Here is a 24,851-nt window from a genome sequence, read left to right as displayed (position 1 = left end):
TGCCCTCTGCGGGCCTGCCCTGCTTCAGTTAGCCAAGCCCCAAGCGTTAAAGAGCGTGTTGCAGGCATCGTGTGTTGGCAAGGATAGATGCTCTGGGTCAGATGTCCAGTTAGGGGAAAAGCGCATCCGAGCCGCTGGCCCCGGGCTGTCCCTGGAGGGTGCGCTCACAGCCCTGCCCTGTCTCCCTCTCTGCGCAGCACACAGCAGCCGGCGATGAAGGTGGTGGCCAGTCGCTGGTGTCGCCGGGCAGCTGTCTGGAGGACTTCCGTGCCACGCCCTTCATCGAGTGCAATGGAGGCCGTGGCACTTGCCACTACTACGCCAACAAGTACAGCTTTTGGCTCACCACCATCCCCGAGCAGAGCTTCCAGGGCTCGCCCTCCGCCGACACCCTCAAGGCGGGGCTCATCCGGACGCACATCAGCCGCTGCCAGGTGTGCATGAAGAACCTGTGAGGGGATGCGCTTCCCTCTAGGTCCACACTCAGCCGGGGGGCCACTTTGGTGCTTACTCTTAACTTATTACCTCAGAGGACGCCCCCAAGACGGATCTCACTTCTCTCTTTCAACACCAAATGGAAAGGCTACCAAAGGAACTCAGCGCCAGCACTTATACCAAATAGCCCCTGGTCCTCCACAGGCGCTGGCCCTGTCCGTCTGCAGGGAACTGCGACGCCCCAGCACCCTACAGCCATACTAGACTATCGTGCACTAGACGTAGCTAACCTCCTAATCTGTACCCGAACAGTCACTGTGCTTCGAGCGCCGCAGACCCTGCATTCCTGAGCTTAATGGGGCGGTGTGGATAACAGAAGCCACGCAGCCCAGGGTGCTGGACTCACGTGGCAGTCCCCATGGGCGGGTCTCCCGGCTTCTGTGCTGGCAGCTCTGTTCTCTCCCTGAGACCACTGATCAAGAATTTTCATCCCCTCAGGAAAGCCAGGCGTGCGTGCCTTTTATTTTAAAAGCTTTTGATCATCCCACACGAGCTCTCTTTCCCCCGTGTCCTTGCAGACCATCGGGTTTGGCCAAAAGTGTAGAAGCAGAGACCTTTTCAGCTTCTGTTGTCAGCCACGCCTCTGGCGGCCACCTTGTAGGGTCCCCGGCCCCAGGTGGCCCGGGGATCCGCCCTCCGTTCTCGGTGTCTCATACGCCTATGCCTTATCTAACCTCTGTAATGACCACAGAATAAAAGTTGGTTTTGAGCTTTTTATACCCTAAGTTATGGGCTGTCTTCATTCATGTCTGTAGAGCGCCGTTTGTTGGCACGAACCCCAGGGGCTGCCTCTGGGGCCACGCACCAGCCCTGGCAGAGCTCGCCCCCCGCCCCCCTCCGCGCATGAGCCCAGGTCTACGGGCGCTGCCATCCGCCTCTCGGGGAGCCGCGTTTGTTCACAGAAGACACCCCAGCGCCCGCCCCTGGGAGCTGGGAGGCCGGGCCCTTCGCCCACATGCCTCAGAGTCAGTCAGTTCTGACCTCACAGCCCAGATCAGATCTCCGTATTTCTGAGAAACACGTTTCTGGCTTGAGTTTCTCTGGAACCTGGCTGATCTCGGGGAGCCCAGCTCAATTTATCGTTACCCTTTACTATTCAATCTCACGTTAACCTTTTCTAAGAACAGTTCTCATGTAACTAAATAAGTATTTGCCTAATAGTGTCATTGGAAAGGTCCCAGCAACCACTTTGACTTGCATTCCCCCAGAAGCTGACCAGGACAGGACTCTCACAGGACGGTTATTTGGGGATGTGAGTCCCAATCAGAGAGCGGAGGGGGTCCGGCAGAGTGAGCCCAGGAAGGAGGACGCTTTCCTAAGGGGGTGACCACCCGGGCAGCTGGGGGCTCTGTGCTGTGGAAACCCACGGAGGGAGGCCACACTCTGCGTGTGCAGCCAAGGGCAGAACAGGGACTGCTCCCTCCACCAGCTCTTGCCCTGGTGGTCAGGGGTTGCCTGCTACCATCACTTCCCTTGTGCTCCTAGGCGTGCGGTGGCCAAGCAGCATCCCGGGTGCAGGTAGTGGAGAGGCAGCAAAGCTGATGTAAGGTGCCGTGGGTTACACCTGTACGCAGATGGTTTCCATAGCAACAGCCACAGCACCCCCGTGGGAGGCAAGGCTGTGGGGCCAGGGCTTGAAAGATGCCCAGCACAGAGCCAACCACCCGCCCACCGAAACTCATGGAGGCAGCTATTTATTCTGGACTCTACTTCCCACGATCAAGGGGCAGCCTTGAATGTGTCCCAGTCCTGAAGATTGCAGCTTGACTTGGCTTAGGTGTGATGCCATGAAGGACAAGGCCATGGGGACCCACATCCTCCTTAGCGGGACATACTCCCCAGTGGCCTCTGATACCCTCCCCATCTGCAGACGGACTCTTGCGAGGGGTGGGGTGGGGTTGCAGAACACAGGCCAATTCACGGGAGCCTTGCCTCCCTTCCATAGCTCAAGTTCAAGAGCAAAGGGCAGCTGGGGTGGAGGCCAGCTCCAAAGGTGTGGGTTGTGTGATGGCATGAACTCGCCCTGATTGCAGCTATTCCCAAAGGCCACCAGAACACAGGGACCAGAGTCCAGCCTCTCCGTGGTGGGAGCAGGGTGGGGGGGAGGGGGACCCATGCTCTTCCTGGAGCCAACTTACCCCTAATGCTACACTTAGGAGAAGGGGATTCTTGCATCCAGATTATGGGGACTCTCTGTGGGGGTCTCCCTGCACCTCCCTTCCACCCCAAGACACAGGACTCCTGCCCCACACAGAGGTGTGAATGCACCAATGAGGCCGCCAGAGGGCAAGGCCGAGAGAAGGGTGGGAAGTGCGCCCCCACTCGCCACCGCCCCCCTGAGGATGACGATGGCCCTTCAGGCCAACCCACCCAGGTGGTCAGCCTCCAGGCACTGCCTCTAGGCTTCCAGGACTTTCCAGTGCAAACCACCAGATGGGGGACACGCGGGGTGCTCCTCTTGTCATGGGCAGCAGGTGAACAAACCAACCCTAAAAGGGAGAACACAACAGCACCCCAAACAAAGCAGGTGAAGCAAAGTTGAGTCTGTAGGGAGACCCGGTGCTAGAAGTGGAGGGGCCACTAGGCACCCATGTGAGCTTTTCCTGGCACGGCGGCAGCTCTGTTTAAACCAAGTTCAGAAATGACAAAGTTGTCGGGACCCCTGGGTGGCTCAGTGGTTGAGCATCTGCCTTCAGCTCAGGTCATGATCCTAGGGTCCTGGGATCGAGTCCCTCATCGGGCTCCCCACAGGGAGCCTGCTTCTCCCTCTGCCTGTGTCTCTGCCTCTCTCGGTGTCTCTCATGAATAAATAAAATCTTAAAAAAAAAAAAAAAAAAAAAAAAAGGGCAGCCCCAGTGGCTCAGCAGTTTAGCGCTGCCTTTGGCCCAGGGCGTGATCCTGGAGACCCGGGATTGAGTCCACATCGGGCTCCCTGCAGGGAGCCTGCTTCTCCCTCTGCCTATGTCTCTGCCTCTCTCTCTCTCTCTCTCTCTCTCTCTCTCTCTGTGCCTCTCATGAATAAATAAATAAAATCTTTTAAAAAAAAGAGAGAGACAAAGTTGTACTTTAAAAAAACCAGCCTAGCAGCCTGTGAAGTGGGGGAAATAGAGATCCCAACACACAGATTACGACATTCCCAGCCCAAAGCATCCCTGCCGTCCGCTGCTGCCCAGCACGGTGGGATGTTGTTGAGAAAGAGGCTTCCGTCTGTGCGAGGACACAGTGGAGCCAGGGGTGAAAACCTGCAGTGGTGGCTCTGAGATCAGGCACAGCAGGTTGGCGGGTGGGTTAGCAGGCTGTCCATGGCCTCCCCACCCCCGCAAAGGGCCACATTTGTACAAAGGAAAAGAGGGACCATTCGAGGTCACCAGCTAAAATCCACATCCAGCAAAGAAATCCCATGTCCATCGGCTGGCTCACCCACCCAACCAACCTGACCTTCCCAAGTGCTGACCTGGCTCCCTTGGTGCAAACCGCACCCACACAGAGCAGGAACCTGCAACAAGGCTCAGACCTCAAAACTGGACTGGCATCTGAGATCCACTTGGCTCAGAGCCCTGCATGAAGCCTATTTTTAGGGCAACAATCAAGGGTGCAATGCTTCCGTGTGGTTGATGTCTCCATCATGTGCCATCCCTGGGCACCCCCCACCAGAACATCTGGCCGTTCAGGGACACAAGCTGGGGGAGCTCAGGGCACATGGGCAAGAGAAACAAAGAACATTCAGGGGAGAAAGGGCCGTGGGAACTCAGCTAGCCTTCAGGCATGAACCACAGGACCCTTTCTTCTGCACAGGCTGCAGATAAACCCTAGGCCTCCCTGGGTGATGGCAGGTTTCAGGGACCAGTCACTGGTAGAGGTGTAATGAAACTTTTGATGATTCACAGATTCATTTTCACTTTCCACTGGGCTCCACTGTGGGATTCACAAGTCTAGGCCCCTGGCTGGGCTTCGGGAACGGGGTATCCTCCCAGGAGAGCCCCAGGCACAGACAGGAGGCTGCACCTCGCTTTGTCCTGTAGGCTGGCTCACACTGGCACCTGGACAACACACACCACACAGGAGCAGAGGAGGCCAGCCTGGAGGGACCCACAAACAGGTGGTGGGCACGCAACACAATCACTGACCCCCTGACCTCCACAACGTAATGACTCACAAAACACTCCGCTTTCTTGCTAGCCCCTGCCTCACTGTGCACTCCGTTATGCACTGAACGCTTGACTCTCCCCAGATCCTTCTGTCGGAGCCCAGACCCCCAGTGGGACAGTGTTTGGAGGTGGGGCCTTGGGAGGTCATGGGGCTGGGTCCTCATGATGGAATTAGTGCCTTCCAAGGAAAGACAGACCAGAGCTCACTCTGTCCACCATGTGGTATCCGCAGGCAGGAAGGGGCTGGACCGGAAATCAGATCTGCCAGCACATGAACCTCTGCTTCAGACCTCCAGAGCTGCGAGAAAAGCTTGTCCCGCCTGCATTTGGTTACAGCAGCCCAAGTTGGTTGAGATACCCATGAAAGTTAAATTTCCCAGAAACAAAAACTGCTGCCTCACAGACTCCTTGTCTTATAATCTTCTCCTGACCAAGCAGCCCACCCACCAACCACCACAAAACGGGGTTTCTGAGTTAGTAACTACACGGGTGACCCCAAACAGACCTGAGCAGAGACAGACCTCCTAGGTTTCTATTACTGGAGCTCATGTCATCAAGACAACCAGACAGGGTACCTGGGGGGCTCAGTGGTTGAGCATCTGCCTTCGGCTCAGGTCATGATCCCAGGGTCCTGGGATGGAGTCCGGAGTCAGGCTCCTTGCTCAGCAGGGAACCTGCTTCTCCCTCTCCTTCTGCCCCTCTGCCCCTGGCTTGTGTGCTCTCTCTCAAATGAATAAATAGAAATCTTTAAAAAAAAAAAAAAGAAAAGAAAGAGAAAAAGACAAGCAGACAAATGGACCAGTCTAAATATTCTGAAATTTCTGAGGATTCAATAATAGCTTTTAAAGACAGAAGTACGTGGGCGCCGGGGTGGCTCAGTCGGTGAAGCATCTGCCTTCGGCTCAGATCATGGTCTCAGGGGCCTGGGATCGAGCCTCACATCGGACTCCCTGCTCATTAGGGAGTCTGCTTCTCCCTATCACTCCCCCAGCTTGTGCTCTCTTTATCTTTTCCTCTCTTGCTCTCAAAAAAATAAATAAGTAAACCTTAAAAAATAAAAAAAGACAGAAACACATTAATCTCACAGCCACCTCCCAGGCACCCCAGCAATGAGTCCACCAGGAGTGAAAATAAGGTCTAAATCAACACAGACCCCACACCCGGAATCTCCTCATAATCCTTTTTAATAATATGCATAGCTCACATGGCTGCAACCAGTATAAAAGCAGTGATTCCGGATGTTGTATAAATTAACACGCCAAGAATCATTGTGACGCATCAAGACACAGATACCAAATGGTAGGACCAGGGAGAAACCCCAGTGAAGAAAATGTCTGAGAAAACAGTGGGGCAGGTACGCAGCCAGGGGCCCACACACAGGCCAGGTGCCGAGAAAGCCCAGCCGCACACTTCGGCGAGGCCAGGATGTTAGGAAAAGGAGCGGTCCCTGGAAGTCTTGGCTCAGAAGAGTGTTTTCTGCAGGTGATTCACTTGCCCCCGCCTCCCAACACAGCCACGTGGGAACCACGCCCGTGGACCGCTTAACAGCCAGCTGTGGTTTGCACACGGACCACCTCCTGTGTGTGCAGCCCCTGTAAGAAGCCACTGGACTCGCACGCTCCTGTGCGCAGCACACTCGGTCACTCCCTGGCCAATCGTGTACACTGGGGCTCAGGCCTCTCTGAGTCAGGCACAGCACCCGGATCTGGTCCGTCTGGGCGTCTTATAACTGGTGATGTCCACTGTCTGTGGTGGCCCCTGGGCTCTCTGCCGCAGGATCACGGGCACCACCATGTCAAACAGGGTTTCAAACAGCAGGTCCACGTTGTACCCAGTTTTTGCACTGGTCTCGAAGCACATCTGCTCAGCAGCTGGCACGTCCTTCTCGTCCAGCATCTTGTACTTCAGGATCTTTTTATAAAACGCCACCGCGTCCTCTGGCTGCACCTGCTTGGGCACTTTGGGCGATCCGCTGCTGCCGCCCCCAGCCACCCCGGGGCCAAGCCCTTCCTTCTCCTGGCTGTCTGCGGTCCCGTCCTCGAGGAGGTCCACCTTGTTCCCCACAATGGCGAAGAGGCAGTCAGTGTTGGCGGTGTCTGTGAGGCCCAGGAACCGGTCCTCCAGCTCCACCAGGCTCTGCGGGTGGTTCACATCGTAGGTGAGGATGACGGCAGCCGCGCCCCGGCAGTACATGGAGCCCAGGCCGTGGAACTGCTCCCGCCCTGGCCGGGAAGAGGGAAAGAAAGATGCAGGTTATCTCTCCTCCGAGGACACGCCCACCGACCACACCACCTGGCAACCCCAGAGACAGCGGAACCGGGCCCCCAAGTGCAGGTGTGGCTGGAGCCAGGCCTGAGGGAGACACTAGCATGCACAAAGGAGTGGCCCAGACCCCACGGGACCCACGGGCAGCACCCATCTGCTCTGGGAGACTGCGTAACTGCCTGGTTTCCAGGTAAACCCTTACTGCATGTAAACCCAATATTCAGGGGTGCCTGCGGGGCTCCGTTGGTGAAGCATCTGCCTTCAGCTCAGGTCATGATCTCAGGGTCCTGGCATCCAACCCCATGTCAGGCTCCCTGCTCAGCAGGGAGTCTGCTTCTCCCTCTGCCTCTGTCTCAGTGATCTCTCTCACTGTTGCTCTCTCTCAAGTTCTTTTTTTTAAAAAAAAGTCGACCAATCCAGTATTCAGAGAAAGGGTCATGGGCTCATACTACTTGGGTAGAAAGGGATCCCTGATGAAAAAGAAATGAAGACCCTCTGGTCTGTGGATCTTAGGAGCACGGACCAAATGCATGTTACCTACACACATATATTTATTTAAAATGTGTGTCCTTTGCCAATAAACCAGTTTTCAGCCAAATGACTAAAGAAACACAAGCAATTTCTACCTCAACTCCCAATCATTCTGCAACAGCCCTGATGTAAGCCAGGCTGTGCTGCCTCTTTTTGGAGATGGCTGGCGGCCCTCGTGCCCAGCCCTGGGGAGAGCAGTTTGCTGAGAAAGATGGCCTGATCCTACCCTGACAGTTGACTTCCCCCTTGCACGGAGCCAGGCCCAAAGCCAGGGTGCCCCGCATGTCCAACAAAGCCCCAGGTGTTTCCCTAAACGATGTGGAGGAGAAGGGGAGCTGAGAAGGTGCCGCCTGCACCAGGTCTGGCAGGGGCTCCGCCTGCTGAGGTGCTGAACGTGTAGTGCCTGAGTGCAAGTATCCGAGGGCCACCTGCTGACCAGCAGCGTGCGCTGTGGGGCTCAGCACCCCAGAACGGCAATCCTGCCCTTCCACACCACCAGCAGGGCAGTCCTGGGACGAATCACTTCATTACAAGTTCACATCCAATTGCATGCGTGCCAACAGGCAGAAAGGCAGCAGCGCTCCCCCGTGGGTTTCTGGACCCACCCTGGGAGGCAATGGTCAAGAAGTCTCTAAAAACAAATTTAAGAACTGGCAACAGCAAGCATTAGCTGTGAAGAAAAGCAAGACACGCGTCCCCACCAACAGCCATGAGCTAGGCCTCTTCTGTCGGACCCTCATCTATCTCAAGCGATGTCTCTCAAGCGAGCGATCTGGGCATCATGAGGTTTTCCAAGAGGAAACTCGCTTCCTCTTGCTTCCGGCCTCCCCCCTCGTGTTCCTGAGGCAGTGGGGGCAGAAGGAGCAGCGGCGTTCCAGCCATCCCCGGGGAGCGCTGGCAAGGCGGCCCCACGGTTCACTGAAGACCAACCGGCTACTGTGTGCAAGCCCATGCCCACATACTCTTCCTGTCCAGATAAAAATGTCTGATTCGCCTTTCAGAAACTAAAAAAGTACATATATTGATACAACAAGAAAAAAGTCCCAGTAACTAAGGAAGTAGGAAGTGAAGAATCCCAGCCTCAGGCGCCGCACACTGACTCAAAGCCGAAGCCCCGGGAATTCTGGTCGTCTGCACTCCCTGGCCGCACTGAGGATCTCAGCAGCCTTGTGGTCCAATTCTGGGGGTGCCAGGGCACCAGGCTGACCCGCACCGGGCCTCAGAGGCCCAGGAGAAAAATCACGAGCTGTTTCAAGTTTAATCAATGCATCTGAGGGTTGGCAGGTGCCAAACCGAGGCCAGGTGACCGCAGCCAAGCTGCTGGGCTTGGTGTGTCCCTGCTGTGCGGCCTGCTAGTGACCCGGGGGCAGGAGTCCAGGGGAGGGACCCGGGGTCCTCCGCCTCCAGGAAGCCACCTGGGCTCCCCCGCCCCCCGTCGTGGGTGGTCCGCAGGCCTGCAGATCAGAAGCATGTGTGATTGTCCGGGAATTCTAGCTTGTCCAGGAAGCAAATCAAGAAGTGACCCGTTTCACTGAGCTTTGCCCACATACTCACATTTGTAGGACCTCTTTCTAAGACTGAATAATCTCCCACTGTATGCATGTGACACACTTTCTTTATCCACTCATCTGTCAAAGGACATTTAGGGTGTTCCCATACCTTGGCCACTATGAATAATGCTTCGAGGAACACAGACGTGCCAATAAGCCAGTCACGGGGAACAAATCGTGCAGGATGCCACTTATCTGAGGCATCTAAAATAGCCACATTGGAGACACAAAGACTGGAATGGTGGTAGCCGGGCCTGGGGGTGGGGGTGGGGGTGGGGGAGGGGGGGCACTTGGGCCAGTGACCCGGAGAGGCTGGGTCAGCATGAGGACAGTGGACACATGCACACAGCCTCCCCAGCAACACACAAAGGGGGCCTGCCCCTTCCCACATTGGACAGAGGGAGGACCTTAGACCAGAAGGCTCAGCAAGGGGCCCAGAGACACAGGAGGGATGGAGGCTGGCACTGGGACCCTGGCCCGGGCACCAGGCAGTCAGTGGTCGAACCACCAATGGAGAGCCCTGACTCTGGGCACAGACTCTGCGTTCAAATCTCCACAGTGTGACTCGGGCAAGTAACTCTGAGACTCCATCCCAGGGGCCAAATTGTGGACCGTTCCACCAGAGGGAGGCCATGAAAGTACAAGTAACAGAGCCGGGTAAGCTTGTTACATAAGCAGTGAGTCAGACTCCTCCCCAGTCCGAGGATGAACACCTTCTCAGGACCCCATGTCCTGGGCTTTCATCAGCACGTCTACACACTGTGTCCTGGGGCCTATTGGCCACTCTTGCCACTGACCAATCCACTCCGTGTGTCTTTCTTTCAGAGAATGGCCTTCTCCCCAGTTTCGGGGCACGTCTCGTAGCTGCCGCGCTGCATCAGTGGCACTGAGAACACCCGGCAGCTGGTGTGGGGTGGGGGTGTGGAACACAAGGCAGCAGACCACAGCGACTCCAGGCAGCTGCCAGACGACCAGAAATAAACCGCTGGCTTGCCTCCCCCTTCATTCTCAGCCATCCTCAGCCAGAGGACCACCGACCTTTTTTTTTTTTTAATTTTTTAAAGATTTTATTTATTCATTCATGAGAGACACAGACAGAGAGAGGCAGAGACACAGGCAGAGGGAGAAGCAGGCTCCTTGCAGGGAGCCCGATGTAGGACTTGGTCCCGGGTCTCCAGGATCAGGCCCTGGGCTGAAGGCGCTGCTAAACTGCTGAGCCACCCGGGCTGCCCAGGACCACCGACCTTTACCCCAAGCATGGTGTCATTTCCACTTGAACAGTTTACAGTAACAGACGGATGGTGTGGCCATCGGAAATCACAAGGCTGGCAGCACATTCCAAACATGTGCATGTTGTGTTTCACTATTTCCAAAATAACAGTAATGCCCAGACCCCCACCCTAGAGCACAAGAACCAGGATGTGACAGGGGCATGCGTGCCAGTATCACTTGAGAAGCTTCCTGGAGAATGGACTGTGTGGCCAGGCCTGAAGGTCATCACCTCGCTTGGTGCAAGTGGGAAATAAAAAGCCACTTATTAACGTGAGAATCAGAAAACTACTGGTTTCCATTCAGTTGAACAGTATGGTCTGCCAGGAAACATAAGACACAAACACAAAAGGAGAAACTTTGGGGGGGGGGGCAGAGGAAGAGAGAGAGAAACTCCAGCGGACTCCACACTGAGTGTGAAGCTGAACGTGGGACTTGATCCCAGGACTCTGAGGTCATGCCCTGAGCAGAAACCAAAAGTTGGATGCTCGACCAACTGAGCCACCAAAGGAGCTTTTAAACTCCCTGCAAGGCCTGGATCACCCACTGGACAGGACTTCACAAAAACACTGACATGACCACATGAGGAAGATAAAGAACTCTGATCACAGAACCAGAGACGGGATTGGGGAGGAAGTGAGGGCAGAGCAGAAATGGCACAGAGGAGCCCAGTCTAGGCCGAGCTGCACCACACATCCCTTGAGAGATTTTGTAGAAATAAAATCCTTTTACCACGCTCTCAAGTTCCACCATGGTGCTATAAATACAACCTCTGTGGTCTCTTTCCTAGAATTGGATGTGTTTCGGCTTGAGTGTACCGTCACGGGCCAAATCTAGAACATTCCCACCTCTCTGCCTCTGAACTGATGGTGAGCCTGGTCAGAGAACAGCCCGTGGAAACAATATTCCCAGGAATGTTCAGAAAGGACAAACGTGTAAAGCTCTTCTCATGCAGTAAGAGAAAGGAAGCACCTGTCCTCCCGGCGTGATGAAAGGACTGGCTGTCCAGGGCCAGCGCTGGGTGCAGCTGCCTCTCCCAGTGTCCACACCCTGCAAAGGCAAGGACAGGGCCTACGAGGATCCACTGCCCACGTGTGGTGAGTCCGCCACCTGTGTGTTGGTTACCCCACCAGGCTGTCCCCCAGTAATGTGCTCTAGTGTTAGGATAGACATTGCCATGAAGGTTATTTTTTGAGATCCACAATCAAATGACTCTGAGGAAGTAGATCACCTTCCACGGTGTGGGTGGGCCTTATCCAATCAGTTGAAGGCCCGAAGAGCCTGAGATTTCCTGGAGAAAAGGGCAGTCTGTCTCAAGATCATAGCCTGAGTTATAAAATCTCTCAGCCTGCTGCCCTGCCGACGTGGAGCTCAAGACTGCAACACCGGCTCCCCCGGGGCTCCAGCCTGCCAGCCTGCTCTGCAGAATTCAGACTTGGGAGTCTCGCAGTCAGGGGAGCCCACCCCTCCCCCTCCTCCCCCTCCTTTCCTCCTTCCCTCTTTATATACCTTATATATTTATTTATTTGTAAATTCATATATTTATATTTACATGTAATAAAAATTATATATTTTATATAATTATGTGACTTTTATATATTAAAATATATTTTATATATCATTTTACATAAGTTTATCTATATCTCTACATCTTGCTGGTTCCGTGCCTCTAGGGAAGCCTGCCGGTCACACTAGGAACCACCCACCTGTTGCTCTGGGAAATGTCCCCTCAGGCGAGTGGCTGCTAAAAGCCAGTGCCCCAGGCGGTGGCACTGTCTCAGCGGCCTGTCTCCCCTCCCGCTGCCCCGTCTCAGGACTGTCCCCAGGGAGGCCCCGATTCCCTCCTGGAACAGTGTCCTGCTGGCCGCTCGCCCTGGTGACCTGGGCTCCATAGCAGCACACTTTCTGTGCGGGCAGTCCACGGTGGCCCCAACTGGTTCGCACCCCCAGACCCACTGGGCTCCGCCGTCAGCGGAAGGCCATGGCTCTCAGTCACCACGGGCCACTTGTCCACAGGAAGGAGAAGTCCTGGGGGGGCTTCCAGCAGCTGCACGGATTGCCGTGACCCAGACTGGCCACGTCTTCACGCAGGACCGCCTGCCCGGCTCCCGGGGCCCCCACCCGCCCCCGGGGAAGCCTCTGGCCACAGGCTTCTGGGGACTCCCCCGAAACACACCAGCCTCCCTGCCGGGGCTCCAGCTCCTCAACGAGACACACGGGAAAGCTCAGATTTCCAAATTCGAGACCTAGAATGTTCACTATGGACGGACAAGCAAAGGGGAGGGGTGGAAGGGGGGCTGGGGGGGCACTCTCCTGGGGTTGGAAGCAATCTCCTGCCTTCCAGCTTTCACTCTTGCTCTCTCTCGTACAAAAGAGGGAACTGCTCTGGTCCTGCCGTCCGTGCGGGCGGAGTGGTGGCCCCCACATGCACGCAGGCCCCCAGTGGCGATCCATGGCGAGCCGGGGAGGGGGCAGGTCCAGAGGCCGCCGCGCACCGAGGGACCACGACGTGGAGGCCAAGGCAGAGCCTGGGGGGCGACGGGCCTCCCGATTCTGGACGCCGCCCGGAGCGGCCGACCCCGAAGCCCGCGGGCAGCACAGGGGCGGCCGCCACCCCAGACCCTCCTGAACTGAATCATCCCCGTGGTCGGAGCGCCCCGGGTGCGGCTCCAGGGCTCACAGTCTTCAGAAGGGGCCCCGAGGCCTGGCCGCCTCGGACGCCAGAGGCCACAAGGCCACAAGAGCGGGTGCACGTGCAGGGGCGGCTGGTGGAGGCGCCTCTGGCCCCCCCTCCCCGGCCCTCCGCCTCTCCAGGCGCAGGGAGCAAACCGGCCGTCTGTGGCCCGCGCTGACCCACAGAACCAGAAGCTGACCGGTTGGCTCAGATGGCCCTGACCTCCAGTGCCCCAGCCCCTGGGGACAAAGTCTGTGTCGTCTCCTGAGCCAAGTCAGCAAATCTGCTAACTTCCCCAAAACTAGCGAAGTCCCTGTGGACAGCAGTGTCTAAAATTGCTTCACGGCTTCCCCTCGACCTGGCATGCCCACGGGGAGGACTCTGCCCTCTAATCCGATCTATTCGAGAAGGAACAATCCACCCAAGGCCGGTTTGCTGCCTTTCCTGAGAAATGAAAGAGGGAGGAGGTGCTCACCACCAAAACACTAACAAGTTAGCCAGCAGGGAGGCAGCAGCCCGGCGGCACCACGAGGGAAGTTGTCCCAAGACCAGGCATAAAAAGTACAGGGGTTGGCTCAGTGACACGGCAGGGACGGGTCGGGGGACAGAGTCCCCTTGAGTAAGGCGCTCCTCCTTGCCAAGCGGGGCGAGCAGGGAGAAGGAGCCAGTGCTGGTCTGGCCATCAGCTCTTCTGGCTCCTTTGTGAGTGTACGGGGTATTCACGCCCCCCCACCCCCACCACCACCACCACCAGCAGCACTGTCACGGCACCTCCTGCTTCTGGGCACTGTGCCAGACCTGACACCTGCAGTCACCTTGGGGGTGGCTCAGGGCTGCACACAGGCAGGCATGCAGGGCAGGAGTGGACCCCGGCCACCAGAGTCCAGAGGCCCCGAGCCCAAGTGCCAGCTCCAAATCCCACTGGAGCATGCGTTAGGGGGAGACCCGGGTTCGAGACAAGAATGCCAATATTCCAAACTCTAGACGAAATAGGAACTGGATGGTGTCTGCCCTACCTCTGTTATCAGAAATTGAACAAACCCAAGCAAGCCAGATAAGCACAACAAGCAAAAAGCCGGAGTCTAGTGGAACCAGCTCCCACACGGACAGCCACTTCCTCCCAGCAAGGCAGCAGTGTGGATGAGTCTGAATGAACCGTTCATTGTTCTCACACAGATGGGTCTACTGCTCATGGTGTGTCCGCAGCCCTATCCTGAGGCCAGGCCCTTCCCACCACACCAGCCAGGCAAAGCCCCCGCATCCCACACGGGCGACCCTCCTGAACACTGCGCAGGGCAAGACCTGAGCCAACAGCCATCAGCCAGATGGTAAAAAGCAGGAGTTTAAAAGGGAAAAAAACCCTATCCCACAATATTAATGGGGTTGTTTTTCTGCCAAAAGGACGAACTAAAACCCAACAAGTAATGAACTACACCAATAAGAGAGGATCAAATAATATTTTAAAAAGATGTTAATAATTACAACCCAATAGTCCAATTTCACTGCTTGCCTTCAGAGTTCCTTACATTTTGTTCTTAAAAGCCTGACACCATTATAAAGTCTTCAAGAACATGCCCACGTGGTGACACAGGAAACTGCCCGTTCTTGGGGCCAAAGGAGGCCATGTGCCTCGGCAGGACAGAGGAGAGCAGGGCCGCGGGCCCCACCAGCACATCTGTCAGTGGGCAGGTGTGGGGGCTGCAGGCCTGTGATGAGGCCTGTGACAGGCCTGTGACGCCTCCTCCTGTAAGAGAAGACGTTCTCCTCGTACAAATATTGAAGCCCAAGCCCAATGGTGATTGGTGATTTCCAATTCCTGGAACCACCACCTCTGGGACCCAGAGAGAAGACTGCTTCGGGAAAATGAACTCGGTTTCACACTGAAATATACTCTGCTTTTACCCAAACCAGCACACGTGTCATTTCTGCTGTTTGTTTGGTAACTTGAAGACTAAACCAAAAACAAAAGAATGTGTCATATGCCAAGTGAATCAAATAATGAGCTGCACATAAAGTAATCTCTTGCTTGTGACTCACCGGTCGAGCTTTCTGAAATAACCACTAAGGTTATATAACGCCTGGGGCTTAATTCTCAAAGTACTTTACTCTGCGCAGACACGAGTGGACTAAAAATAATTCAGTAATAAAAACAAATAATTCAAATAAATATAAGACCTCTAGCAATTTCATATTAAGAAAAAGAGGCAGATCCAAAGAAAAATACACTTATATAACAGACTTAACTTTTTTAAAAAAGAAACCTCTCACATACCAGCATATTCGATGCAATCTCCTTCATCTCTAACAGATCCTCTGTTGTCCACTGATAATTAACTTTTCGAATGAGATTATCACAGAAAACTTCAATGATTTGCTAAATGCTCTACTTCGTAAAGCCAGAAACTAAAATCATTTCAGTTTTTTTTTTTTTTGGTACATTTTTATTTGTTTCAAAGCGGAGACAATTGCAAACACCATGTGAAGAAAGCTCTTTAACTTTTTTTTTTTAAGATTTTATTTATGAGAAACACAGAGAGAGGTGGAGACACAGGCAGAGGGAGAAGCAGGCTCCATGCAGGGAGCCCGATGGGGGACTCGATCCCCGGTCCCCAGGATCACGCCCTAGGCTGCAGGCGGCGCTAAACCACTGAACCACCAGGGCTGCCCGAAAGCTCTCTAACTTTATAGAGAGCTTTCTGGAAATACCACGTTATCTACAATGGACTCTAGTCTGGAGGACCCCATTCAGTAAATATCCCAGTTATTTCTAACAGCTTTGCTGTCCAGAGCAGCGCTTTATTCTCCTCCGTGATACAAAGTCTTCTGAGAAATATTTGGCAGATAATAAACATTTTCCTGTTCTTTCTGTCCCGGGGCAGGCACATTAAACTTTTTCTGAACAATCCTAAGGAATCAAAGGATACCACAGATGTTGACGATGTCTAGTGATCTCTTGCTCACCAGATAGGCTATGTTCTCAGAAAATTCCCCGGAAAGGGGCACCTGGGAGGCTCAGTGGTTGAGCATCTGCCTTCAGCTCAGGGTGTGATCCCAGGGTCCCGAGATCGAGTCCCACATTGGGCTACCCGCAGGGAGCCTACTTCTCCCTCTGCCTGTGTCTCTGCCTCTCTCTGTCATGAAAAGAAAGAGAAAGAAAGAAAAGAAAGAAAGAAAGAAAGAAAGAAAGAAAGAAAGAAAGAAAGAAAGAAAGAAAGAAAGAAAGAAAGAAAGAAAGAAAGAAAGAAAGAAAGAAGAAAGAAAAAAAAAAAAAAGAAAATTCCCTGGAAAGTACTTTATCCACTGACCCTGTACAACCAGGGCTGCCTTCTGGGGATAGCAGGGGCCACAGCGATGTACTGGGGTATAATATCATCAATTTAACAGTGCAAAAATCCTTGTAAGTCAATCATTAAAGTATTTTGTTAGAACTCATTTTTCTTTAAGATCTATTTATTCATTTTGGAGAGAGAGAGAGAACAAGCGAGCCAGTACGTGCCACAGGTGCTCGGGGAAGGGGAAGGGGCAGGGGAGGGGCTGGTAAGGGGGAGGGGCAGAAGGACAGAATCTCAAGCAACGCCCCACCCAACACAAAACCCGATGCGGAGCTCGGAGATCAATCCCAGGACCCTGAGAACCTGAGCAGAAATCAAGAGTCAGCTGCTTAACTGATTGAGTCACCAGGTGCCCCTTGTTAGAACTGATTTAATCATATTTTTATTTTTTTTAATTTTTTCAAAGATTTTTAATTTATTTATTCATGAGAGGCAGAGAGAGAAGCAGAGACACAGGCAGAGGGAGAAGCAGGCTCCCTGCGGGGAGCCCGATGTGGGACTCCATCTCGGGACCCTGGGATCACAACCTGAGCTGAAGGCAGACGCTCAACCACTGAGCCACCCAGGTGCCCCTAATTATATATATATTTTTTATTTGTATTTATTTGACACAGAGAGAGAGAGTGCACATACAAGCAAGGGGAGAAGTAGAGGGAAAGGGACATTCAGACTCCCCGCTGAGCAGGGAGCCCAAAGTAAGATTTGATTCCAGAACCCTGTGATCATGACCTGAGTCGAAGGCAGACACTTTACCGACTGAGCCACCCAGGCATTCCTAATCATATTTAAATATAACAATATTATGCTGTGCATAAAAGTAAAATTTTAAAATAATTACTTAGAATAGTCCAATTTATCATAGAGACAGCAGAATGGTGGCCACCAGGGCGAGGAGCCTGGGGGGTGGTGTTTAGTGGTCACTGAGCCACAGCTGGGAAGGGGAGAAAGTTCTGGAGATGGTGCTGATGGTCACACGACGTGAATGTGCTTAATGCCACCAAGCTGTACACTTAGAAATTATTAAAATGGTAAAATTTTTATGTGTATTTTATCACGATAGAAAAATTATATATTTAGAGAGATGATAGGTAGAAAGGTGGCCAGGAGACGACAGATAGATGGGATAGATGGATAGAGACACAGGAAGAAACAGAACTGCATGTGGAAAACAGCATCTGCTAAGAACACCAAAAAACCCAAAAGGCCTCACCCCTGCCCATCTCACCCCTGCCTGTCTTGCCCGTGCAGCGGCTGCAGCAGGCCCAGAGCGCTGCCCATGCACCTGGCCATCTGATTCAGGAGGTCCAGGGGGGCCTGGGTTCTCCATCCCACAGAGCTCCCTTTGGGAAGTGAGGCTGTAAAGCCGCAAGCAGTCTAGGGGCAGCTCTCATCAACCTGGGCTGAGACGCAGTGTGAACACGGGTAACTGCCACCCCAGCCTGGGTGTGCCGTTCTGGCCCTTCACCCCTGTCGAGCTCCTCCTGAGGCTCTGAGCCTGGTCCCGGTGCCCAGGCGGGGGTGCATGTGGCTCAGGCTGAGAGGCGCCACCTCTCTTGAGCGCAGGGACCTGTGGCTACACAGTAACCAGCCAGAGTTAATCAGATTGGAAATTAATCAGGTTTGGAATGTGCTTTTGCAGTTGCTGTAGAAAAGGTCCCTAGCTAAGCAAACAATCTGCAGACAAGCTCTGAAAAGTGGGAACGAAGTGTCCTCAGACATGATACAATTACCGAGCACCGTGCTGCTGCTTCCATGCTCTGGGATGCACCAATCATACCGTCCTTATCTATCCTTATCTATTGGAAGGCAAGGTCCTCAGAGAAGAGGTCAAACGTCCTCCATCCCATGTGGCTTTTCACGTTGTAGGACACACAGCCAGTCCGAAAGGACAAACTCTGCCTCTGCTCTTGGTTACTGGCAGGTGTCCCTGGGCCTCAGCATCCTCACCACAGCCCTGGACTCCGCTAACCAGTGCAGCCAGTGCTCCCTCTCAGACCTGCCCTGAGAGCCAACTCTGATTGACATCCCACTTCAGAGGCCGGGCCATACGCCAGGATAGACATGCATGCACACAGCCACGAATGTGCACACACGTCCACGCGTGCACCTCGCCCCCCCCCCCACACACACACACTGTATGGGGCACATCTCAGATCTGGAAGCAGAGGTCCAGAGAGCTCACGCTGCGGCTCAAGGACCCCCAAGTAGTAAGCAGCTCCTACTTCTGTGGAAGTGGAATAGTCTGCGTAGGGAATGCCAGACTATAAGGGTTTTAGGAGCTGTGGAGGAGGGCACATGGGTGGCTCAGTCAGTTGAGCGTCTGCCTTTGGCTCAGGTCATGATCTCAGGGTCCTGGGATCAAGCCCTGCATCTGGCTCCCTGCTCAGTGCAGAGTCTGCTTCTGCCTTTCCCTTGCCCGCTCATGCTCTCTCTCTCTCTCTCTCTCTCAAATAAGTAAATACAATCATTTTAAAAAAATAATAAAAATAAAAGCAATGGAGGGCCTTTAAATTCTATTAGGAAAAGAATGAGATTTGGTCAAACACTGTTTTGAGCAATTCTACTCTGAAATATGTTAAAAGGCAATTTTTAAGAGAGGGCAAAATCATGACTCCCAGATATAAAAAGTAAGTATCGAGGCACCTGGCGGGCTCAATCAGTAAAGTTACCGAAAGACACAAAGGACAAGGAAGTTACTGTGGCAAAAAGAGGCAGAACTGTCTTTTCCACGGGGGACAATGAGCCACCACAACCACACCCTCAAATCCAAACGAGGCCAATCCCACCACCCACACTTTTGCTTCACGGCACAAGGGGATCACACAAGCCCTGGGTGTGCTGTCACCTCTCCACCCGAATGAGGCCCCAGGAGGAAAGACGCTGCCTCGTTCACCGCTAGTCCCCAAGGTCCGCACAGACTCCGATGCGTGGCAGGTATGCAGTGTTGACAAGTGAGCGAGTGACAGGATTCACACCTACTGAGCGTTCGCCCTGGACACAGAACAAGAGTGAAACCCGAGGAAACGTGGAGGTGGCCACACAAGACTCCGCGAGCTCAGACCCGCACAAAACTGAAGAGTGAGCACAAAGTAGGGAAGATAACAAAACCCTCGCACCAAGAACAGGTACAAAGCAGAAAAGTGGAAAGGGCACAGTAAGAGACTATAGAATATGCCCTTTATTTTAGGGGGCCTCTTTATATCCAGCACTCCTCGTGTTTAAGCAATTAATGATTACTTACCTGGACTTTGGCCAACATGCTACCACTTTACTTTTAAATAGAATCTTTATTCCAGGGCACCTGGGTGGCTCAGTAGTTGAGCGTCTGCCTTCGGCTCAGGTCATGATCCTGGGGTCCTGGGATCGGGTCCCACATCAGGCTCCCCATGGGGAGCCTGCTTCTGCCTCTCTCTGTGTCTCTCATGAATAAATAAATAAAATCTTTTTAAAAATAAATAAATTCTTTATTCCTATTGGATAATCTCACAAACGCTGAGGGTGCCTGCTGGGTCCCAGGGGGAGGAAGAAAGCATATGGGTGGGTCTAGTGAGCCACACAGGCCTCCCATGCCCACCATCCTAATTGCGCTTCAGAATGAATCCTATAAATTAGGTTCCCTCTGACAATTTGAGGATGAGGTAGCTGAGACTCAGAGAGAAAGGACAAAATCCTCATAGTAAACAGTCCCAACTGATTCAGCTAAAAAATAATAACAATAATAAAAAAAAATTTTAATCCGCTGACTCTCAAACTCAGCTGTGAGTTGAAAGATGGCATTGCAAAATCTGTTAGTGGCAGAAATTTCTTCAAGAAATGCCCCAAGACAACAGCTTTCCACAAGACGCACAGTCACACATAAGCCTTCTATTTCTTTTTTTTTTTTTTTTAAGATCTTATTTAGTTATTTATGAGACACAGAGAGAGAGGCAGAGATACAGGCAGAGGGAGAAGCAGGCTCCATGCAGGGAGCCCAACGTGGGACTCGATCCCAGGACCCTGGGATCATGATTTGAGCCAAAGGCAGGAGCTCAACTGCTGAGCCACCCAGGCACCCCAGGCTTCCGTTTCTGAGTAGAAACCCCACCTTTGGCAAGGCCACAAACGACTCACAGGCCACTTGTTTACCCCACGATCTCTCTTGATGCCCATGAAGGCTACTAAACAATGAAAGTAAGACCTTTCAAAGAATAAATAGGGAAACAGATTGGCCGCATTCTTTGGGCATGACAAATTTTTTTATTTTGAATAATTCAAGGCAGAATACTCTTTTTTCAAATATTTATTTTAGAGAGAGACAGAGAGAGCAGAGAGAGGGTGGAGGGAGAGGGAGAGAGAATCCTCAAGCAGACTCCCTGCGAGCCCAACACGGGGCTCGATCCCAGGACCCTGAGAACATGACCCGAGATGAAATCAAGAATGAGACACTTAACCAACTCAGGCATTCCCATCATTCTAATCTTTGAGTATTATTTGATGTACTAGCACTAGAATTAAATTTAAAAACTCTGAAGAGCTGTATTTCATTACCTATTTAATTCTTCTTTGGCCACAAATCTTTCAAGAAAATGCCTTATTTTACCCAAAGCAACCTACACATTCAATGATATCCCTATCAAAATAACACCAGCATTTTTCACAGAGCTAGCACACACAATCCTAAAATTTGTATGGAACCCGAAAAGACCCCAAATAGTCAAACTAATGTTTAAAAAGAAAACCAACACTAGAGGCATCACAATTCCAGACTTCGAGCTCTATTACAAAGCTGTGATCATTAAGACAGTGTGGTACTGGCATAAAAATAATCACACAGATCAATGAAACAGAACAGAGAATGCAGAAATAGACCCTCAACTATATGATCAACTCATCTTAAACAAAGCAGGAAAGAACATCCAATGGAAAATAGTCTCTTCAACAAATGGTGTTGGGAAAACTGGACAGCCACATGCAGAAGAACCTGGACTACTTTCTTACACCACACACGAAAATAAACTCAAGGGGCGCCTGGGTGGCTCAGCCGTTAAGCGTCGGCCTTCAGTTCAGGTCCTGGGATCCAGCTGTGCATCAGGCTCTGTGCTCAGTGAGGAGTCTGCTTGGGATTCTCTCTCTCCCTCTGCCCTTCCCATAAAAATAAAACATTTAAAATAATTATTAATTTTTTTAAAACAATAAGAGAAAATGTCTTATTTGGAAATTTTTCAGGGCTTAGGATTTTTATTTATTTTTGAAGATTTTATGTTTTTCAAGGTTTTATTTATTTATTTGAGAGAGAATGTATGGGCAGGGAGGGGCAGAGGGAGACAGAGAAGCTCCCCACTGAGCAGGGAGCCCCATGCAGGACTCAACCCCAGGACCCTGAGATCATGACCTGAGCAGAAGGCAGACGCTTAACTGAATCAGCCACCTAGGTGCCCCTAAAGATTTTATTTCTGAGAAATCTCCACACCCAATGTGGGGCTCGAGCTCACAACCCCAAGATTAAGAATCACATACTCCTCCAAATGAGCCTGCTAGGCACCCCAGGGCTTAGAATTTTTAACAAAATTCTGACAATTTAACGTTCAGTCACTGAGCATTTGCCAAAATACATAATAAGGACCCCTCTAATTTTCAGAAATAAAGATAAAAACAAACGTAGGGGGATCCCTGGGTGGCACAGCGGTTTGGCACCTGCCTTTGGCCCAGGGTGCGATCCTGGAGACCCGGGATCGAGTCCCACGTCGGGCTCCCGGTGCATGGAGCCTGCTTCTCCCTCTGCCTGTGTCTCTGCCTCTCTCTCTCTCTCTCTGTGACTATCATAAATAAATAAAAATTTTTTAAAAAATTTAATAAAAAACAAACGTAGGGCAATTTTCCCATGTTTTCCATGTTCCCCAGCAAAATATAAATTTTGCATGTGTGCTTGAGGAGAGAAAAGCCTTCGCTGAGACTAAGGAGCTCTTGGAGAGCCTGGAGTCAGACACACCAGCCCAGCCGCTACAGGACTCGTAACGCTGAGAGCTCCAGGCTCCAGGGAATCTCGCAGAACCCTCCAGCTCCTCTCCTGGACCTTCCCAGTGCTGGTGGAAAGCAGCAACCATGGCTGACGTCCAAAGAAGGATGTTCTTTTAAGAAGACGCCGGGGGATCCCTGGGTGGCGCAGTGGTTTAGCCCCTGCCTTTGGCCCAGGGCTTGATCCTGGAGACCCGGGATCGAATCCCACGTCGGGTTCCTGGTGCATGGAGTCTGCTTCTCCCTCTGCTTCTCCTTCTGCCTATGTCTCTGCCTCTCTCTCTCTCTCTCTCTCTCTCTCTCTGTGACTATCATAAATAAATAAAAATTAAAAAAAAAAAAGGACGCCGGGTTTCTCGTTATAACAAAGGACACGCACAACACAGTCGTGGGAGAAGGAAGGAGAGTGTCCACAACCCAAATCCGTGCAGACACCTCGGTGGGCAAGTGTGAGCCAGGAGGAGGCTTGCCCACCCCCGCTGCCCCCTCCCGGAGGGCCACTCCCGCAGGATGGTAGTTTTACAGATAAACCTAGGAGCAGGGGATCCCTGGGTGGCTCAGTGGTTTAGTGCCTGCCTCTGGCCCAGGGCGTGATCCTGGAGTCCTGGGATCAAATCCCACATCAGGCTCCCTGCAGGGAGCCTGCTTCTCCCTCTGCCTGTGTCTCTGCCTCTCTCGTGTCTGTGTCTCTCATGAATAAATAAAAAAAATCTTTAAAAAAAAAAAAAAAAACCCTAGGAGCAGCTGAGAGAGAAAAGGTCTTTTTGTCACCTTCCCAAAAAAAGAGAAAAGAACAACAAAGCGCTTTCCTCCCAAGCAGCCCCCTTAGCAGAGGCTGAGGCCGCAGTGAGGCTGAGCTGGATGCTCCAGGCCCAGGCAGCCTTCCCCCAGGCCTGCCCTCCGGCCTCAGCCCACACACCCCTAGGTGCACAGAGCCAGGCAAGCGTGGAGGCCAAAGAGGAAGGCGCCAATGCAGAGCAGACGCTCTGCCTGCGTCTGCTCGGCCTGCGCCTCCACTCGGCCTCCGCTTGGCCTCCGCTCACTCGGCCTCTGCTCGGCCTCCCCTCGGCCTCCCCTCGGCCTCCGCTCAGCCTCTGCTCACTCGGCCTCCGCTCGGCCTCCCCTCGGCCTCTGCTCATTCGGCCTCCGCTCAACCTCCCCTCAGCCTCCCCTCAGCCTCAGCTTGGCCTCCCCTTGGCCTCTGCTTGGCCTCCGCTCATTCGGCCTCTGCTCGGCCTCTCCTCAGCCTCCACTCTGCCTCCCCTCGGCCTCCGCTCACTCGGCCTCCGCTCACTCGGCCTCCCCTCAGCCTCCGCTCGGCCTCTGCTCATTCGGCCCCTGCTCTGCCTACCCTCGGCCTCCGCTCGGCCTCCCCTTGGCCTCCCCTCGGCCTCCGCTCATTTGGCCTCCGCTCGACCTCCGCTCGGCCTCCCCTCGGACTCCCCTCGGACTCCCCTCGGCCTCCCCTCAGCCTCCGCTCACTCGGCCTCCCCTCAGCCTCCGCTTGGCCTCTGCTCATTCGGCCTCCGCTCTGTCTCCCCTCGGCCTCCCCTTAGCCTCCGCTCATTCAGCCTCCCCTCGGCCTCCCCTCGGCCTCTGCTCGGCCTCCGCTCACTCAGCCTCCCCTCGGCCTCCCCTCGGCCTCCCCTGCGCCTCCGCTCGGCCTCCACTCACTAGGCCTCCCCTCGGCCTCCCCTGGGCCTCCGCTCAGCCTCTGCTCACTCGGCCTCCGCTCGGCCTCCGCTCGGCCTCCGCTCATTCGGCCTCCGCTCTGCCTCCCCTCAGCCTCCACTCACTTGGCCTCCCCTGGGCCTCCGCTCAGCCTCCGCTCATTCGGCCTCTGCTCTGCCTCCCCTCGGCCTCCCCTGGGCCTCCGCTCGGCCTCCACTCGGTCGTCCCTGCCGTGCGCGGACCCGCGGGGCGCCTGCTGCGGGCCCGGAGGGCGAGGAGACCTGTCCGTGTGACGGAAGCCGGCCTCTGATCCCGCCCAGCACCCGGGGCGGCCTGAGCCAGCTCCCGCCCGGCGCCCCGCAGAAGGTGGCCGCAGACATCCTGGACGGGCCACAGCGGGAGCCCGGGCGGGCCCTGCTGCTCACACGGCCACAGCCTCCGGGCTGCAGGGGCCGCGCCTTAGCAACCGGGCGGCCTCAGGAACCCCGCGGGGCGGCTTTCCAGGAGCAGCTCCCTGACCTCCCAGCACAGGAGGCAGCTGTGGCGCAGGGCGCCTCTGAGATTGCACCAAGGGGACAGCGGGCCTCTGCTCCGCCACCCGCTGGCCGAGGGACAAGCGACAGTTACTTCCAGAGTCTGTCCCTTCATCTGAAAGAGGAAGTCGCGGAGAAGGTGGTCGTCCAGAATCACCCCAGCCCCTGCCATTTCAACCTGGGCCCGTTACACGGACGGACAGTGAATGACGCCCGCGGGGCCGGGGCAGAAGACCGTCTGCAGCAGCTCCAAAGCGGAATCACGGCTTCCGCGGGGTCAGTCAGCCCACGGAGGTCAAAGCCAAGCTCCTCTGTGCCCACGGGTCCAAGGCCATCTGATCCACGTTAAAAAGGAGGGGGCGGGGGGGTGCTAGCTGAGCTGCTTTGGA

At 53.8% G+C, this 24,851-nt stretch overlaps 2 protein-coding genes across 6 annotated transcripts in view; one reads left to right on the top strand and one right to left on the bottom strand.

Annotated features, from left to right (window-relative positions):
* Positions 1-1,220, top strand: part of COL4A2 (collagen type IV alpha 2 chain) — a 169,700-nt gene extending 168,480 nt beyond the window's left edge. For all 3 annotated transcript variants that reach the window (XM_072782394.1, XM_072782395.1, XM_072782393.1), the window contains exon 48: positions 198-1,220. In XM_072782394.1, coding sequence (XP_072638495.1) covers positions 198-455 — 258 coding nt within the window. In that variant the 3' untranslated portion in view covers positions 456-1,220. The remainder of the gene's footprint in view (positions 1-197) is intronic.
* A 4,589-nt stretch (positions 1,221-5,809) lies between these two features.
* The window catches only part of RAB20 (RAB20, member RAS oncogene family), a 29,670-nt gene continuing 10,628 nt past the window's right edge, over positions 5,810-24,851 (bottom strand). For all 3 annotated transcript variants that reach the window (XM_072782390.1, XM_072782392.1, XM_072782391.1), the window contains exon 2: positions 5,810-6,865. In XM_072782390.1, coding sequence (XP_072638491.1) covers positions 6,330-6,865 — 536 coding nt within the window. In that variant the 3' untranslated portion in view covers positions 5,810-6,329. The remainder of the gene's footprint in view (positions 6,866-24,851) is intronic.

This window comes from Canis lupus, chromosome 17, assembly GCF_048164855.1.
Source record: "Canis lupus baileyi chromosome 17, mCanLup2.hap1, whole genome shotgun sequence".
NCBI classification, from domain to species: domain Eukaryota; kingdom Metazoa; phylum Chordata; class Mammalia; order Carnivora; family Canidae; genus Canis; species Canis lupus.
Note: the sequence above shows the minus strand (reverse complement) of the source record. Positions and strands in the feature narration are given on the sequence as shown.